At 39.5% G+C, this 20,260-nt stretch overlaps 1 protein-coding gene across 9 annotated transcripts in view; it reads right to left on the bottom strand.

Annotated features, from left to right (window-relative positions):
- Positions 1-19,469, bottom strand: part of PTPRK (protein tyrosine phosphatase receptor type K) — a 578,471-nt gene extending 559,002 nt beyond the window's left edge. For 6 of the 9 annotated variants that reach the window (XM_074397496.1, XM_074397495.1, XM_074397497.1 and 3 more), the window contains exon 1: positions 19,099-19,469. In XM_074397496.1, the coding sequence (XP_074253597.1) occupies positions 19,099-19,192 (94 nt within the window). In that variant the 5' untranslated portion in view covers positions 19,193-19,469. The remainder of the gene's footprint in view (positions 1-19,098) is intronic. The other 3 variants (XM_003932407.4, XM_010342982.3, XM_003932406.4) reach the window with 1 other exon arrangement.
- Positions 19,470-20,260: the final 791 nt, after the last annotated feature.

Below are 20,260 nucleotides of genomic sequence, written 5' to 3'. Positions count from 1 at the left end.
ACAGTCTGGGAAATATTTGTTATGAAATCTACACCCTGTTGCCCAGGATAAGTACAGGCATAATCTCAACTCACTGCAACCTCCGTCTCTCAGACTCAAGCGATCCTCCTGCCTCAGCCTCCCAGGTAGCTGAGACTACAGGTGTGTGTCACTACACACAGCTAATTTTTATATTTTTAGTAGAGACAGACTTTCACCACGTTGGTCAGGCTGGTCTTGAACTCCTGACCTTGAGTGATTCGGCTGCCTCAGCCTCCCAAAGTGCTGGGATTACAGGTGTGAGCCACCACACCCAGCCTGATCATTTTTAAACTGTATTAAGTTTCAAACACTTATTCCTGAAATTGTTCATATATAAGGGAAAGTAGAATTTTTTCCATCTACATGATAAAAGATTTTTATATAAGACATACAAAGAGAAATCATATGAAGAAAATCCATTTTCCCGAAATAAGTCACTTGGGGACCGTCAACACTTTGTCATATATTACTAAACTCAAATCGCGCGCACACACACCATTCCCATTAAAAGGGAAAAAAAAACATATACAACATATTCACAATCTGTCACTTTCAAGAACTTTTTTACAATATACCTTAAAATGTAAATATCTTAGTTTTAGACACTAGATTTTTTTTGTGGGCAGAGCCTAACAAAGGCATGTGGAGCATAGGACTTTTCATTTAGCACTACATTCATCTTAAAGGACAATTTTTGGAACATAAAATATTTTTGTCCTATATAAACAAATATTATAAAGTATATGCTAAAACAACATTCCACTATTCTAACACTGATAGAGATTAAATAATGAAAGAATTTTAAAACTCAAGTAAAATAATCAAAAGTAACTTTAGCTAACACATAAATAGTCATAACTGCTTAAAAGTAACTGATAATTCAGTAGAAAATAATGATAAAAGATCATTAAATCAAAAGTCTGAGTGAAGTATTAAGATGAGAAACATGCTTTATATTTAATAATGTATATTTTGTGTTTGTTAACAGTTTCACATACATACATCCAAAATAAAAAAATCCATCAAAGTGACAGTGTATAGCAGAATTGGAAGAAAATCTACATACTTTTACTGACATGTTTATTCTTCCAATATTTCTGAATAACTTAAATAATGGGTGCTCTTGTGAGCCACAAGAGGTTTGTTAGTACGAGCATTATGTAGCAATTTACGAGGTATATTGGTGAAAACTCACCACCTACTATGTAATACTAGGGACAGATGGTGTTTAGCATGAAAAACGTACATAATTCAAAGACATTGAAAACATTGCCTTTTACATAGATAGTCCTAGCAGGGCTCCAACTGAACAGGCCTTAAGGAGAGCTTAAAGAGTCATATCAACACCTAAGAACAGAGAGTCATCCTGTGCAGTGGGGAAACTTGAGTTAAATAGAGAAACAGTCTTCTTGGGGACTTATTCTTGAGATTAAGCTCCACAGTATATGCATCAAAAGCCTTCTGATATCAACATTTTGCATCAATGAACCTAAAGCTTTTGTTAACTAAACCCCGACCAGGGAGTCTCAAAATGGACCAGACTTTCTTACTGTAAACTTTTCAATTAGTAAATTGTTATAGAAAGATCCCATAATTAAAGAGGATTATCTCACTGGATCCCTCACATCCATATCCCAGATTATAAGGCATGGAGTAGTGGGCTGAAACCAGAATGTACCAGCTCCTGAAAGTCAGTTGCTAAAATGTTCAGGAATTTTGTGGACCAGTTATTAGTCAAAATCACTACTTAAAATTAAATTCTATAAACTTACAGCTAAATAAATTATATTAAAAACAGAGGTAATAACTCAAAACATCACTTTCTAATTATTTTACTATTATTTATGTTTGCAGGCTATTTACTTCTCTTGTATCTGTATCGTGGAAGTACTAAATAAGGGTGTGTCACTATGCATCTCTTCCTAATTTTGTGTTCGGTGATGTCACATTGGTCCTTTGAATTCAGCCATGGTGGCAGTATTTATACCATGGAAACTGGCAAGTGCTAAAACCTGAACTTTGACCGGCCTCAGTGGCTCACACCTGTAATCCCAGCACTTTGGGAAGCCAAGGCAGGCAGATCACACGGTCAGGAGTTCGAGACCAGCCTGACCAACATGATGAAACCCCATCTCTACTAAAAATACAAAAATTAGCTGAGTGTGGTGGTGCATGCCTGTAATTCCAGCTACTAAGGAAGTTGAAGCAGGAGAATTGCTTGGACCGGGGAGGTGGAGGTTGCAGTGAGCCGAGATCGCGCCACTGCACTCCAGCCTGGGTGACAGAATGAGACTCCGTCTCAGGGGGAAAAAAAACAAAAACCTGCTTTTAGAGAGCTGGTTATTAAATATTTACCCAACACTATTACTTCCTTATTTTCCCAAGTGCATTTTTTGCCCATTCATAAGGATTTTGCCAATTGATGGCCCTCTGATCCAAGAAGCTCAACTATCACCCAGGAGTAAGTGACTACACTTTCTCCTTGTCCTGATGGTACTTTTTACTGTAGCTCCTACTCTTAATTATATCTGACTTATCTAGATCTTCTAAATAGTCTGTGAGGTCATTAAGTGCAGGGACTTAGTCGACTAAATCATTTTGCCCTCTATGCTATACACACAGCCTGGCACAGAATGAACATGCATTTACTATTTGATTAACTTTACCAAACTAACATGAAAGAAATCAGAAAAACTCTGCCATACATATTTTGTTGAACAAAGAGACCACTACATATTTTGCTGAACAAAGAGGCCACTAGCTCAGCAGACTAACTTTATGTATTTTGTTTTAGAGACAAGGTCTTGCTCTGTTGTCCAAGCTAGAGTGCAGTGCCCAATCATCACTCACTGCAGCCTTTAACTACTGAGCTCAAACAATCCTCCAGCCTCAGCCTCCGCCTCCAAAATAGCTGGGACTACAAGCATGCACCACTACGCCTGGTTATTATTTTTTTGTGTGTATGTAGAGATAGGGTCTTGCTATTTTGCCTATCAGCCTAACTTTATTAGGATAGTAATCAATCCCATAAATGCACAAATCCACGGTTCTTGCCCCAATAAGGTGTTGCCAAGAAGACCATATTAGTAACGTAGACGGATATCACCTGCTTTAACAAGCTTTGAAAGATAATAGATTTGACATTCTGTCATAAATGCAAAAATGTACACTGCTCACATAACAGCCAACACTTGATGTAACTGTAATACCAATAGAACAGATGACAAAAACAATAAGAGTCTGGACCTAAAAGGACACCTCTTATTCTTTCAAAGCATTAGCCTCTGAAAAGGTAAATGCTGATCTGACATCCTCCCCTTCTCTCTCCCCTACCCTTTACTTGACAACATTTGAAAGCAACAGGAAACACTCTTAACAAAATTATATGCTTTTCTAAAATGTGTTAGCAACTGGAAGAAGTCTGTAGTATAATTGTCAATGAGCAAGGAGCAAGAATAGAGTACTTTCAGCCAATAGTGTGCCAAATTGTGAACAAACTATGGAGAGAGTCCAGGAAAGATCTCAAGTGGATACTTTAGGGAACAGTACGTAACTGAGAAATTCAAAGGATTGCCCTGCAGACTCCTGAACCTAAATTAAAGGTAAAAACAACAGCCCTCAAAGCAATTCGAAGACTTCACCTGGCATCTGTATTCCTGAAAAGAATTAGCCAGGAAAGGGCTCAATGTACCCTGCAAAATCTGAAACTGCCTGAGGAGTAAGCAATCAGAACACCTGGGTTCTTCTGAAGATATCTGCTCTCACCTATCCTGGTTGTGCGTTTGTCCAATACCCCAGCCCAAGTAGATTGAAAGCCAGAGCCTGAATCACACTGGTTAGAAGTTATAGTTTCCCGTGTACATTAATTATATTTAAGTACATTGCTATCTAATGTTTTCATTATATAGATCTCCTATTCTCAGTTAATCATTTTCTGATTCAGTATCTTTTACGTATATTTTGACAAACATATGTAGCAGTCCACTTTCCAAATAAGTGAGTCATGATTCTGAGTCCAGGACACGCAACTATATACATCCCTACTTTTAGAGCTGTTACATATTTCAATTTAGATATGCCACAGAAGTTTGAAGTTTTGTTAATGCTCCTTTTTATTAAGACTGAATCTGTCAAACAGTATACCCAAATGATAACAATTTAAGTAATTTACTCTTTAAATGGAAATGAGTTTGTGAATACAGTGGGTGCCAACACAATCACAAAGAAGACCTAGGCTAGTAGGAGCACTCAGAACACAAAGTCACAAATATTGTAAAGACATTATTCTCAGTGAGATTCAAGCCTGCAGTGTAAAGAGCTTCTCTGGTAAGAAAGTTAACAGGGATTTCTAATATCTGAAGTGCAAATATTTTTACAAGTGTAACACAAGGAAAAGAGAAGTTGGTGTCAATTAAAGCTAGAAAAGATATTGTTTAAAAAGGTAGAAAAATAAAAGAAATATAAAGCTTGAGTCAAATATAAAATCCTTCTCGAAGTTTAGAAAGGCTTTCCTCTGTGTTGATAGGCCAAAGAGCAATTCTGCAAATGAGCTAGTAATTGTCAAAACTTTAACCAGACCTTTCCACCATGTGCCAGGACTAAGTGGCTTTACCCAGAGGACAGCAGCTTGAAAAAGTCTTGGGGTTCAAAAAGATTGGAAACTACTTCATTGCTTTGTGAACTAAGAAAAATTAAATAACTAGGCAACCTTCAAAAAGAGAAAGAAAAAATGTTATATAGAATTCATAAACACATGTTCTAAAAGCCAGTGCATTTGTTTAGCATATGTGTCAAATGCAAACAGAAGCTAGAGTGATATCTTTCTCATTCTACAGTCTTTGAGGAAACAACATACCAACATTCTTAGGCATTAAAGAGACCTCTCTTATCTTGTTGATTCATTCTAATTCTCATTTGTAAATCTGAGTGCTGCTCCCAGATAGGACATAATACTTACTGGGATGGGCATGGCTCCGAGTGGCAGAGATTTCATTCCTCCACTTTCTGGTCAATTCTTACTTTAACCATATTCCCAATTTAGAGTTTTCATATTTTATCACCTGAGATTAAACTGTTCTAAAAGATAAGCAATTCCTTCTATGCCAAAACTTCCCACCTCCCCCAACCTGCCTAGAGAATTTTAAATGCATTTTCCAAAGATGTTGGGTAGGTTTTTATACACGGTGAGATCCTAATCACTACAAAATAAAATTTTTTTTTTTTTTAATTAGCCAGGTATGGTGCCACACACCTGTGGTCCCAGCTACTCTTAGGGCTCAGGCAGGAGGATTGCATGAGCCCAGGAGGTTGAGGCTGCAGGGAGCTATGTTCACACCACTGCACTCTAGCCTTGATAACAGCAAACTCTGTCTCAAAAAAAAGGTTATCATAACCTCTAACGTAAAAAAGAATAAATTTGCCTCTTGTTTTCATAAACACTGGATTATATTCTACAAAGTGATGCTTGTGGTTTTTGTTCATCAGCATACTGAGTTGATTTACTTCGAGCATCCTATTATCTATTCCTTGGTGGTTTTATTTTAAGGTAAAAAACAGTGAACGTAGTCAGAAATTTTAAAAGAAAACAGCATGAAATTAGATATTCTACAAACATTGGCAATTTCACTAACAATAACAACTAAACGAACTAAAACTAAATGAACTAAAATGAACAAATTTTATTTGTGTTAGGTACTCATTTAAGCACTGTAACTCAATATTCCTCAAAACTTATATCTGGAATAGGTACTTTCCCATTTTGAAGACATGGAAACTAAAGGAAAGTGTTCAGATCATGCAATAAGAAAATGGGGAAATGTATATTCTCACGCAAGGAGTCAAGTTCCAATGTCCACACTCTTAAACACTATGCTACATATTATGTGTGGAGATCAGTATTTGATAAGTATTCTCTTACTTAAACATAAAATGTGCACAAAATATTACTGACTCAACTAACACAAAATAGTTTTTTAAATTTCTATTTTTGAACTTGGGTATATGTAATTTGGCAATTTTAATTTGGCTTAGAAAAAATTTACACTTCTCCAAAATTGCTTTTCTCTTCTTAATTTACATACTAGAGGCCATGTGGACCTCCTTTAGGACAGAAGTTCAAAATCCCCATTTCCTTGCAAGACAGTGAGTGTACTGAAATAACTACTGTCGTCCCCTTCATAACAAATGAACAGAAAGTGCCTTATGTGATGCAGGTGCCAGGGCAATTAGGTGAAGGTCACAGCCCACCCTCATTCCTGGTTTCTAGGACTCTCTTGTGGTTGCCCACTACACAGGACAATGCGCTACAGAAGCAACAGCAGAGAGAGGGCTTATCAAAGTCCAGGCAACAGGGGCAGTTCATAAACAGCTGAAGGTCAGAGCAAATATGATTCCACAGCCAACCAACCAATGATTCTGCACATGAATGTTTGGGTTGTAAATGCACATTGACATACACTGTAGCCTAAGAGGCTGTCCACCAATCTTCCTGATCCTGCTTCCAGAAGGGAGAGTTAGTGACAGTGAACCTCCAGAAAACAAATGTGCTCTCTCCTCTGCCTGACTTTGTTTATATTTCAGATTACTCAACTTTTGGGAAATTCCACTTGGTGGAATTTTAGTATTATTGTGGCAATGTTTTTGTAATTCTTTTTTGGTAGCCTTTTACTTGCTTGGGTAGTTTCAAGAATATGGAAAGACTACTGATGGACTGGAATTATCCTAAGCAAGTTCTGAAGTGAATCACCAAACTGTGAGACAGACAGAGCTTTGAGACTTGCCACATCTCAGCAGTATGGTCAGTTACAAAATATATGGTCAGCTACAAAAAAATCCCAAGCTTCACTTGTGATTCGCTAGATGTGGACAGCTATGCAAAGATTACCATGTTTTAAAAGTCATTAACATTATAAATACTTCCCAGGCACTGGGACAAGGTCTGGCTTACTTGCCAGCATACCCAGCACCTGGCACGCAATGGACACACAGTAAGGTGCTCAAAGATACACAGACTGAAAGAATAAATGAAGGGATATAAACCTCATCAGAATCATGCTCTCAAAAACGAGGCAGAACAGCTCATATGACAAGAGCGTGTTCTAGCCCTTCATGAAAAATTTTAAAAGGAAAAAAGTACACACACAACTTTCTATATGTGTGATATATAAGTACTTAAAACATGCTTACATTTCTTTAATAACTTATTTTATAATCACATAATCTATATTGAATATCTGGAGGAAATACAAATACAGTAGGACCCCCTTACCCAGTTTCACTTTCTGTGGTTTCAGTTGCCCTTGGTCAACTGTGATCCAAAACTATTAAGTGAAAATTTTCAGTGAGGGTGCTGCGGCTTACACCTGTAATTCCAGCACTTTGGGAGACCAAGACAGCACTTGAGGTGAGGAGTTCAAGACCAGCCTGGCAAACATGGCAAAACTCCATCTCTACTAACACAAAAATTAGCCAGGCATGGTGGAGGCAGGTGCCTGTAATCCCAGCTTCTTGGGAGGCCAAGGCAGGAGAATCGCTCAAACCCGGGAGGCAGAGGTTACAGTGAGCCAAGATCACGCCACTGCACTCCAGCCTGGGCAACAAGAGCGAAACTCCATCTCAAAAAAAAAAAAAAAAAGAGAGAGAGAGAGAGAAAATTTTAGAAATAAACACACCGTTTATTTTAAAATTACACACCGTTGTGAGTAGCGTGATGGAATCTCATGCTGTCTCACTCTGTCCTACCCAGGACATGAATCATCCCTTTGTCTATTGTGTCCATACTGTACAGTCCACTTGCCTGTTAGTCACTCGGTAGCCATTTCCATTATCAGATTGAAACAACATGGTATAGTGTATATAAGCGTCGGTTCTATATGAGTTTCAGACATCTACAGAGTACCTTGGAATGTATCCCCCACAGATATGGGAGGGCTATTGAACTATTTGGTAGTGTTAAAGTTTATTTATACATACATAGAAAATATATACACATAAAAAAATTGGGGGGACTGCACTGTATAATACATGATGGCAGAATCACCCATTATTCACAAGAACCCTGCTCACTCTTTATTATACCACCTCTCCAACATCAAATCCACTAGCACTAACATGAGATTAAGACAGCCTGGGTAAATCTCTCATTAGGAGAGGAGGTAGCTAGGCAAACAGCTACCACTTCTCCACATTTTATTCATTATTCAATACCCCAGGATATTTCTTACAGCAACTCTTGCTAATATCCCATGTTGCTCAGAGCTTCATAATAAAGTTAGGGAGCAGAGGTGAGAGGATCAAAATTATAAATAAAATCACCATCATCTCTTGAGGTTTTCAAAAATAGTATAGTTAGTAAGTTTTATTTGTCTGTGTCAAATACACCATTTTCCCCAACATTTTTTCCTTTTTCTTTCTTTCTTTTTGAGACGGAGTTTCGCTCTTGTTGCCCAGGCTGGAGTGCAGTGGCACTCAATCTTGATTCACTGTAACCTCCGCCTCCTGGGTTCGAGCAATTCTCCTGCCTTAAACATGCAACTATTTGAAGCATTTATTGTTTTCATTTCCATTCTTCAGCATATAAGCTTTTTGTGCCTTCAGCAATACCTTCCTTATCGTTAAAGTTTCTATTCCTGACAAAATTTACATTTTTATGGTGGTTTACAAATATAAAATTACTTTCATATATATTATTCATTTTCACCTTAAAAGTGTCTGGTTCAGTAGACTAGACAAGACTTTAAAGTCATTCTTCATTGTCATATTCCCATTTTGATTATAAAGAAATGAGGGGACTGCTCGTAAATCTCAGACAGCCGCAGAGCTTAAGACTGGAACACAAGACCTCCTGTAGCAAGGCCAATGCTCTGTTCATTAAACAGCCTCCTGCATAGATCTCCAAAGGCTTTAGCTCTGAAGTAGGTTGCTGCCAGCCCCTTCACCTCATGCATTTATTTACTGAGCATTTAAGTGTTGGTTTAGATAAGGGGGCATAATGAGTCAACACCAGATAGCAATCTGCTCCAACTGACCATGTGGTTAGTGCAAATTATTACAAACTTCATCATTTAGGACTGACAGCCATCACATAAAATATAAATAAGAAAGGGAAAGAGTCATGCCAATAGCAGGCAATAAGCAGGGACGAAATGATACTATAATAAGTTATTTGTGATAACAGACAAAAGTATATGAAAACAAGCCTCCAGTGACAGAGGGAAGTGTGACGAAGTCAGTAAACCTTCCTCCTCAACCACTGTCTTCACCCCTATGTGCCAGGCCACCTGCTGTGGCCATAGAAGGGCTATGATGGACCGTAAAAGTGCCTGGGGACTTTTATCTGGCCTCAACTTGCACAGCCATGGTCACCAGTCAAATCCACTAGCACTAACGTGATTAAGACAGCCTGGGTAAATCTCTCATTAGGAGAGGAGGTAGCTAGGCAAACAGCTGCTACTTCTCTACATTTTATTCATTATTCAATACCCCAAGATATTTCTTATAGCAACTCGTCCTAATATCCCATGTTGCTCAGAGATATATAATAAAGTTATGAAGCAGAGGTTAGAGAATCAAAACTATAAATAAAATCATCATCATCTCTTGTGGTTTTCAAAAATAGTAGAGTTAGTAAGTTTTATTTGTCTGTGTCAATATCATTTACCATAGCTTACCTTACATTTTATATTAAAAATAAATGCATACATGCAAATACCTATACATGCATACATGTATAAATTCTGTCATGATATCTGAAAACCAAGCAGTTATCTAAGACGGTCTCTTACATTCATGGACATATTATGAACTTATATTCAGATTACTATTCTAATCAAATACAATAGTTAAATCAGGTTTATATTTGGAAACATTGTTCCAGAAATTTGGAATAAAACCAAAATATTTTTAATCTTAAATAATAATTATCAATATAGATTACTCTTAAGGACAATGATATCTGTTATATATATGTGTGTATATATATATATATATATATATATATGTGTGTATATATATATATATATTAAGAACACTGACCTACACATTAAAATCTTTAATTTGACCTCAAGTTCTTTCTACCTGTGTGACTTTGAGCAAGTTATGTCAAATGAAGGGGTCATTAATTTCTAAGGCCTTTTATAACACCAAATTCTATGACATTTTAATGTCAGACAAATTCAATACTGAGGCAAGGAAAATAAAATAATGGAAATAAGATAAATTCATGCTTTAAAGCAGTCCTTAAAAGGAAAGCCAATAAATACTCCCAAATTATGAACAGGTGATCTGTAAATGTATACAAGCCTGCCAGAAACAAATTGCCTCTTTCCTCTCTTTCTCTTCTGCCCTTTGCCAGTTAAGAGATCACTTAGTGGTCCACAACAGAGAACTATCTGATCCCACTCTCTCCTCCCCACCATCTCCCATCTTCTTTCTTCCCCATCAGAAAGATTATAAACCCTGTGCTAAGTCATTCAGCACACTAACTTCCCCTCAGTCAGAGTCTTTGATTCAATGGTTGGATACATAATCTACTACTGGATTCAATCACTGTAAACCTTAGAGCCTTATCAGGTGCAACCAACAGATAATTCACATTTCCTTAAGGGACTTGAACCTGGGATCTTGTTGGGTGGAGGCTGCCATAGCCATCATACCTCTATATGGAGCCTGAAAAGCTCCTAGAATACGCTAGAGGTAAATTGAGCAGGCAGAGAAACATCATGTCTCAGTGGAATTATGTCAACTTCTGAATCAAGCTCCATCTGAATTGCAGTTAGGAGAGACAAATAAATTCACCTTTTGTTGCAACCAGGCTGGGTTACACTTTCTGTCAAGATGCAACCAAAAAAAATGTCTACTCTCTAAACATTTGTGTACATTCATTAACGAATCTTGACTCTACCAGTGATTCATATAGCCACTTGGGACGTTATTACTTAACCCCTAGAGGCCTTAGTTTATAAAGTGGAGATGAATCCTCATCTTAAAGGATATTGTGAGGATTTAAAATCATGTAAAACACTGATTACAGGGCCTGGCAGGTCATGGGCTCTTAGTAAATGGCAGCTCATAAAAATTACTGTTTTTGCAATTGCTTTGGGAAAAGCTCTCTTCTCCAACATGTAAGAGAATAAATGAACCTAATTATTGCTCATAAAAATATAAGCAGGACTAGTAAAAAAGAGAAGTTCTAGAATTTCAAGTAAAACCAGTAAAAGTAACTGTAAAGTTCTTGAAGATATATGAAAGTACCCTCTCAGAGTCTCTCCACTACTTCTCTAACAGTGATCAGGCTCCTATTAAACCTCTTTCTTTAAACATCAGTTTCTAAATTAAGTAAATATGGAAATCATACTGACTTATAATTTATTAATTCAATAAATTATATGTTTTATATTTAAGACAATATAGGTTAGGCAGACCTTTATTTACAGTATCAAAAATGTAGAAAATGTTGCTATTATCCCAAACTCCAGCTTCCGATACAGCCAACTGTAATGGGTTAACATTAATTTTTACTTGTTTTTTATTAGTCTCTGCCATAACCATGTCATTATGCCAGTATTTTCTGAATCACTAGTGAATGGCAAAAACAAATATAGCAGTTGTGATTTAATCAGAGACATTACTGTTCAAACAGCTAGCACAAGTAGACACATTTAGAATAGGAAATGGATAACAAAAAACACAGGTTCATTAATAAGAAGGCAATTAGGTCTTCTGGGAAAATTCATTTTCTAAAAGAATGCTAAAGCAAGCTATAAAATGCAAGTAAAATTGTGTTTTGACATGAATAGTATACACTGTCTATTACATCATAATTTTTCTCTTGAGAAAACTGACAAGAATCTCTGCTTAAAAATGAGCACAAAAAATACTAAAAAGAACACCAGTTATATTTAATGCATTCTACCTACCAACTCTCATTCATTAAATTGGACTGTCCTATAAACGAGCTCCTTATTACAAAGGTCTTAAATTACACTTAGATGAAAAAGAATTATAAAGCAAGAGACTGCTACTAGTAATATCAGAGGGAATAGTATTTCCTGTTTCAACATAATATTATGCTAAAAATGATTTGCATATAGCATGCTTGTTTCCTTAAAGAATATGTTTATCTTTAAATATTCTTATATAAAATATTCATAACCCAAACTATTAGGTCTTGTCATTAGTCACAAAAATATTTTTTTTCAAAATTGAGTATTCTTTTAAATAACTTGTATAGTACTGTTGTCTTGATGTGTCTTAAATGTTAAATGATAATCAAGCGAATATTGATCAGAAATATAAATTCAGGGCTGGGCATGGTGGCTCACACCTGTAATTCCAGTACTTTGTAAGACTGAAACAGGAACATTGCTTCAACTCAGGAGCTCAAGACCAGCTATGGTAAAAATCCCCAAGTTTCATGTTATAATTAATCTTTTTGCAATACTCTTGAAATTCTATAGTAAAGTGCATGTGACAGTCTTTTTAAGCTGAGCTTTCTTTGTCCTAGAGCAGTGTTTCTCAGAATTAAATATTCCATCAAATCACCTGGGGGTTTCATCAAAATGCAGATTCTGATTCAATAGATCTGGGGTGGCTGTGATAGATGATCACAGATCATTACAAGTTTACAGATGATGCTAATTATATTGGCCCATAAACCACAAAATCCCAGGACATCTCGCAGTGAAGCATCCAATGACCACGAAGCAATCAGGCATCAGTCCCTGGGTGGTTGACCTCACTTTCTAGTGAGGACCCAGCAAGCCTTCCTCTCTACTCTTGAATTCACTGAATGACCTAAGAAAAATCACATCAAGGAACTGTTGCCAGTCTGCCACTTAAGCAGCTGCTAGGTCACCTCCACTGTCCAACAAGGATTAGGGGAATTTCTGTGGCTGGTCAGTTGCTGCCTTCGAGAATCAGTCCATGAGCAGCTGGTTAAAGAACAAGCTGCACTGGGAAGGGTTTATATAAATAGACACCAATCTGGAGAAAGATTTATTAATTTATCCTTAAAAGTGTAACAGTGTGGTATAGTATACAGTATAGTATAGACTATATACAGCTTATTTTCCACCTGTTTCTCCATCTATGAAATAAAGTTTTCACTACAATTTCCAAAAATGTAAGTATCAAGTTTTGATACCATCTCTAGATGCCCTTACCTTCTTTCTAACCTAAACCTTCCTACAACTAAGTCCTAGTATTGTTAAAATGTGTGTGTGTGTGTATGCGTGTGTGTGTGTGTGTGTTTTCATACAAAGGACTGCATACTTACATCTTTCACCTTTCCCAACGAAATAAACACAAACAATAACTCCACTACACACTATTTTATTTGGCCTTATTTCTGAATTCCCTTATTAAAACAATTCCTAGAATGACACGTGTTGGAGGATTCAGCCAGCATTGTCCTGTTCATCATGTTCATTATCAGAGCTCACTGATCATATCAAGTGGAAACACAGATTATTCCATTTAGGACAACTTAATTTGATCCTAAAACAACTCTAAGTGACAAAATAATCCACTTGTAATTTTCATGGATTATCAACACACAAAGGAGAATGCCAAAAAATTCAACCAGAGTTAAGTGGGGAAACGGCAATGGTCCATGCGAGGATCAATGTGATCCTTAGATTCCAGGCCCAGTGTTTTCCCAGAACCTTAACAATCTAAAATAACCTCACAAAAGGCAGTTTTAAAATTGCACACACTTAGTTTTCATTACTAAAATATTAAATACAGATCAAAAGAATTCCCACAAGAATACAAAAAAAAAAAAAAAAAAAAAAACCCTCCTACAACGGAATCTTCATAAAACTTTAAAAACCTTTTATGTGAAACTATGTTTCTGTAGAAATATTTTCACAAAATACATTTGCACTAACGTAGAGTGTGAAGTTTATAAACTATTCAGAGTTCACACTGATATCAAACATTAAAACATAACATTTTTTTAAGTTTTCCAAAGCAGAGTTGCATGTAACTTATACCACTTACCTCAAAATATCAAGCAATGTGGTTCTGAAATTGTCTACCCTCATTTACAGAAGGGAACGTAAAGACTTTCAGAGACACATAGGCACAACAAATAAACATTCTGTGACATTAAAAGATTAGTTTGTGGATATGCTAGTTTGCTTTTTGCTTCAATTGAAATAAAAATTAGCCTGATTAATGTATTATTCACTGACTTTGTTATCAAATACTGTTTTAAGACCTATCATGAATTGGTGTCTTGTATTTTTTTTATTCAGTACTATGACAAACAGCATGAGTTTTGATTAAAAAAACAAGTCATGTTCAAAAGCAATTATAACCTTTTTAGGCAAAAAGAAACACCATTTGATAAAGGAACACAGACCAGATACATACGATCAAAGCATAAAGACTGAGAGAAATACACAGAGGGAAATTTTTACATTGACAGAATAAGAAATATATGTGTTTGGGCAAAGGCAAAGGCTGATTCCAATAAACAAGTCAAAAATAGGACTTTTTTCCTCCTCTGAAAATTAAGTAAAAGATCAAAGACACATACACACACACACACACACACACACACACACACACACGTATACACACAGAGAATCCCTGTGTTCTTTGTTTTGTCTTTAAGAACAATCTGTAAACTCTCTTGATGCTTCCTGCTCTCAATCTTCCTGCATCTCTCTTCCTGCCCTCCATGAAGAACAAGTAGGGGAAATGGGAGCAGCATAGAACCTTATTTAGCATGATTTACACTGTCTTTAATACCAATTTGAGTAGACCTGGTACACGGTGATTTAAAAATATTAGTAGCCAATACACTTTTTCTATATGGAATCATACCACATGAATTAAATATTCCCTTAAAGCCCAGAAAAACCTGTAACAAACCATCATTGCTAGAAATATGAGATTTGGTGGGAATGTTGGCATTAGCTTTAGTTAGTGCATGAGTCATATTTTCAGTTTTTAAGGACATGTACAGCACTAAAATATATTTGGCAAAAACAAAAGGGCTGCGATCTTGTGTATATGTATGTGGGGGCTCTGTTTTTGCCAGAGAAGAGTAGGAGGCAGTGTTGGAGAGGGACAGAGTGGCAGAGGGGTTGATTCATTTTTCAAATTCACATTTATGAACACAGAGAAGAGCTGTCAGCAGCTCACATGCCAATGTCCAAACAGCAACCAGACTCGCCTCTTCCCGTCTGGGTAGGCCAGACACAAAACTACATCTCACGACTTAGGAAAATCAAGAGTCAGATACAAGGGGACTGGAGAGAGAAAAATCAGTCCTGGAAATGTCCAGCTACATATGATGGCTAGTGATTAGAATGTGAAGTTTTAATGAATTGAGGGACTGAGGGATATTTAGCCAATCAAAACCAAGAAAAGTAACAGGCAAACCTTAAAGCAAGCTTCCTAGTAGGTAATGAATATAAGAGAAATTAATTTCACATAAACAGACAACAAGGAGTCAGACACCAGGAAAGGGGTGCTGCTTAGATGAGTTCCAGGGTCCTAAGAATCAAGTGAGTGCACATCAGCAGGGTGACATGTAAGGAACTATAGACAAAGCAGGATTTCGAGCTCTATTTCCAGGCTCCTACCACACAAGAGAGACAATAGTCCCTCTCTAGGTCAATGATAAGACTGCATCTAAAGAGCTACGTATTATTCTCAACAGAGAGTTGAAAAGGCTGAACCAACAGTTATACAAACAGCTAACGAAACTGACTAAAAATATTTTTTCTGTAATTAGAATACTAGGAATGTTAATAGTGACTCTTCCACAGGTTTAACTCAAGTAAGGATTTATATGAAGTAAGTTTAAAAAATGGAAGGATAATCTATCATTGTGCTGACAAAATTATGGTCTGGCCAATCTAGTATGTTTATGTTTAACAATAATTAAAATGAATGACTGGCTCAGTGAAAACATACATATACACACACACACACACACACACACACACACACACACACACATGCATGCACGCAAATCCTGAACAGCCTGTACTTACTGGAGAGAGAATTTGGGAGCAGTAAAAAGCTGAAACTAAGGCACTTAATGATGATTACACTCCAAATAGCTGCCCAATGCTTTACAATTTACAGTGCTAGTTCCCATAAATTACTTCATTTAATCATAAAAACCATGTGGAAAGATCAAGATAGGTATTATTATCCCCATTTTACAGATGAGAAAGCTGAGTTTCCAAGTCACCTTACCTGTATCTGGTTTCTTCAGTCATCTAAGTCCTTCTACAGACAACTTTCTTACATTATGATATCAAGAGATCATAGCTATACAACCCAGTGAATAAACCTTAATACCTCTGTATTCGTCTATGCTTTGGTTTTCCCAGATATGACATGGCTGTCATTTTAAGTGAGAGATTAAACTGAAAGAATATATGAGTTGAGATTTATAGAAAGTTCTGGTTTTAAAGAGGCTCACCATGCAGAAGTTTTACACTTTAACTGCAAAAGCTAAGAAAAAAGTCACGATAATAAAAACACTCTTACATTTTTGGTTTAAACAAAGCAGACTGATATGTATATGACATATCGAAGTCCCAACAATGCTCTGCCTTTCAAAATCTGCTTTTGAAGCTTATTACATTAGGAACCACATAATAGTATTGGAAAGTAAACTGATCTTAATGGGTATGATTTGAGAGACATATTTAACAAAGTACTTTTAAATTCTCAACATGAATTTGTCTTGGACTTTTAAAGTGCGCTTATTTAATGTTTTAAAAAGAATAAAAGTTCACTATTTAAAGTAAAATATAAGAAAAACCAGCAATAAAGAACACACCTCCAATCTCCAATACATCTCTAAATCTGTCTGCAACAAATCTGAGTGCCATAGAATTTTATGACAATAAAATATCAAATGATTTATTATAGCCAGAAAAAGGAAGTATTTACAAAACAGACTTATAATTTGTGGAGAAAGGCAAATCTACAATCTGACTTTAAACTCCAAGAATAAAAGACACTCACTTCTGGGCATATATTCCTAAAGGGCAAAATCTTGAGATACAATCCTGTGATTACTACAGTTTTTAGGACTGCACATTATATTAATTAAATATAACAAATGTCAAATGTTATCCTTTGTCACTAAAGAAAAGCCAGGCATATTTAGTTAAATATTTAGGTATCTAAGAACACAACTGTTTATTGTATATATCTAAACTCCAGGTATCAGAAAAGCTCATCTGCACATTCAGCTGGAGGAAATGTAATATTTACTTGTTAATTAAAGGGTAAATATCATTTAAAAAGAGAAAAAGAAAAGTTTCTTTACTGCTGAAAATATATACATCAGCTGTTGAGACATTAATAGCTGCAACTCTTGAATACATCTAAGTTTAATCAAGCAACTGGTAGAATTCAAACTTTCAATTAACAAACTACAAGCCTTTTCAAGCGTAGGCTCTCCGTGCAGTGGCAAACACTGTGCAGAAATCAATACTCACTCCACCTTGCCTGCATATAATGAGTTACATCAAGCACGGTTTCAATACTAACGGGCATTATATGTCAGAGATGCCTGCAGTAATGCTTACTCCAGAAAGAATTCAATTAAACCATCGGATCATTCCTTGCATAGAGTTGTTACCCTCTGCATACATCACCTATACACAGGGCTTTTCCTCTGCATGCTGCCATTTGATAATCTCAGCCTGAATCTACGACACATGATGCCACCTGAATCTGTTGTTTAACTCCCTTTACTGAGTTCTAAAGGGGGCTGAAGTAGGAGGGCAACGGAAGGGAAATAAACGATTACTCCCGAAAACAATTTGAGTTTATTTCCAGGAAACAGGGCAGCCACAACAACGTGAGAAACTGTCAGGTACAAAATAAGTACTTCGCATCCTGCGGCTTCAGCCAGGAGCGCGGCTGTCGCTTTTCCCGTCTTCTCCATCACCCTGTGGCCACCTCTGCGTCTCCATCTGCACCGCGAACCCCAGCAGCAGATGCGCTCGCCAGCCGAGCTGAGCTGGATAGGTTGGCCAGAAAAGTTGTCAGGACTGGCGGGAGGTAGACGAGTGCTCGGGAGCCCGCTCCCCAGCGTCCACCTGGTGAAACTTCAGAGCCCCCAGAGGAGAGAACGAAAGAAGCAACCAACCTACAAGGATAACAAAACTGAAGGGGAACAGAGGGCGGGACTGGGAGAGCTGGGGTTCACGGACTTCTCTGAGCGGCTTGACCGAGAACCCCCAGAGCTACTGCAAGACGGCTCCACGTCCCTCCTTTGGGGTTCCCCGGCGGAAGGCAGTCATTTACAGCCCGCTTCCAACCCCAGGCCGGATCCGGAGAGTGCGGGGCCAGCCTGGCGGCGGCTTTGCCGTAGGAGCGGGCTCCCACGCGCGGATCACGTTTCCTGCCCCGGGCGCCCAGACCTCGATGCCCAGGACCGCTCGGCGTGGGTCCTTAGAACCGCGTTTCAACACACCTCACGGGGCTCCGCCAACACACACACGGAACAAGCTCCAAGCAATGCCCGAGCGCACAGGGCAAGCCCGGGAGCAACCGAGCTCTGGGGGAGGAGAAAGCGGACTCGGGGAGGGACCGGGAAGTAGTTAGACAATAGTCAAGGGAGGTTATTCCCGGGACAAAAAGCACCTGGCAAAGCGCGCCGAGGTCAGTCCCTTCGGATCTCCACGTTTCTGACAATGGCTTCCCAGGGAATTTGTTTAAACACCCAAGTGGCAGACAGCAACAAGCCGCACCACAAGCCACAGAGCAGCCGTCACCGGAGTCGAAACTACTTTTTCTCTCTTCCCCACTAGCCTGGCGCAGGCCGGGCGGGACGCCGAGGCCAGCAGGTCCCCACACTCTCCGGCCGGGCCGGGCCTGCCTGCGCCCGGAGCCAGCTTCGGAGAGGAACAATGGGTGCCCCGCGTCCCACCTGGTAGGAACTCTGGGGACAGCCCTCCCTCTACCACGTGTCCCCCACCCCCGGACCGCGAGAGCTCCCCCACGTCCCCGTCCCTAGCCCCGGCGGGGAGCCGGCTCACCCCTCGTGAGCCCAGGACTCCGGGCGTTCGTCGGGGACGCCCCCCGGACACTCACCTGCGGAGAACTGGCCTTGGGCCGACCCCAGGAGAGGCCAAGGGGAGAAGAGCAAGAGCGCCGCGAACGCAGGCAGCGCCGCCGCCGTATCCATGCCGAGTTTGGGAGAAGTTTCAAGCAGCTTTGCAAAGAGCCGCCGGAGGGATCGCCGCGGAATCCACGACGGAGGCGCGGGCCGAGCCTCGCGGGGTGAGGACGGGAGAGGACAGCCGCCCGCCCGCGGTTTTTCCTTCTTCGCGGTCGCCAAACTACCTGGGGGGCGAGAGCGTCGGCAGCGTCGCCGGCCGGCCGCGGCGGCAGCTCTCCATGCTCGGCGGAGGCTGCTCCTGTTAGTCAAGAGTTACTTTGCTCGGGGAGGGACGGGGGCGGAGCCGGGGGTGACGTCGCCCGCGGGCTCCGGGCGCTTCTGAAGAATGCGGGCTCGGGCGCGGCGCTGCCGCCGCCTCCCGCCGGAGAGACGCGCGCCAGCCCCGGCCGCGCGCCCCGCGCCCCTCGCGCCGCCTTTGTTCACGGCCTGGGCCCCGCCGCCGGCCGCTTCTCGGCGGGGAGCGAGCGGGAAAGGGGACCCGGCGCAGCTCGCCGCCCTGTTCCAGAAATCAGACTTTGAGAGCAGACAGTCCGGTAAGCCGTGCGGCCGGACGACCGAGGACCCCCCGCCGTCCGAGGAGTGGCGTCCGGGGGTTTTGTCCCCAAGGTGGGGGTCCCCCCGAGCGGTTGCGGGTAGAAAGGAAGGAGCGTGTGGATGCGCCCTGAGGAAACACCCGCCCGCCTCGAAAACCCCCTTCCTTATTCTTTTAATATGGAATAAGACGCCCCACCCCCATCGAAAACTTGTCCCTTATTCACAGAATAAATAAAACTTGAACCAAAATAAGCGTTCGGTAACTTTCCAGCGTGAACAGCTGGCGTGTCTCCTTTCTGGTTTGTCATTTGCCAAGTATTTGGATTTACTCTGCTTCACCGACTTTGCTTGTTTTGAAACCTTCCGGCCTCTTTCCACTTCTCACCTAAGAACTGCATCAGGGCTTAGTATCCTTCCTTGCACCTAGGTCTGGTAGAGGAGGAAAGGTTTTGTGTGTGTGTGTGTGTGTGTGTGTGTGTGTGTGTGTTTTAATATCTTGTAGCTAGTTAAGACATATTTAACAAAAGGACTTTACACTGA

The sequence above is a fragment of the Saimiri boliviensis genome, chromosome 4, assembly GCF_048565385.1.
Source record: "Saimiri boliviensis isolate mSaiBol1 chromosome 4, mSaiBol1.pri, whole genome shotgun sequence".
Classification (NCBI taxonomy): domain Eukaryota; kingdom Metazoa; phylum Chordata; class Mammalia; order Primates; family Cebidae; genus Saimiri; species Saimiri boliviensis.
This window is presented reverse-complemented; position numbering and strand designations above follow the sequence as displayed.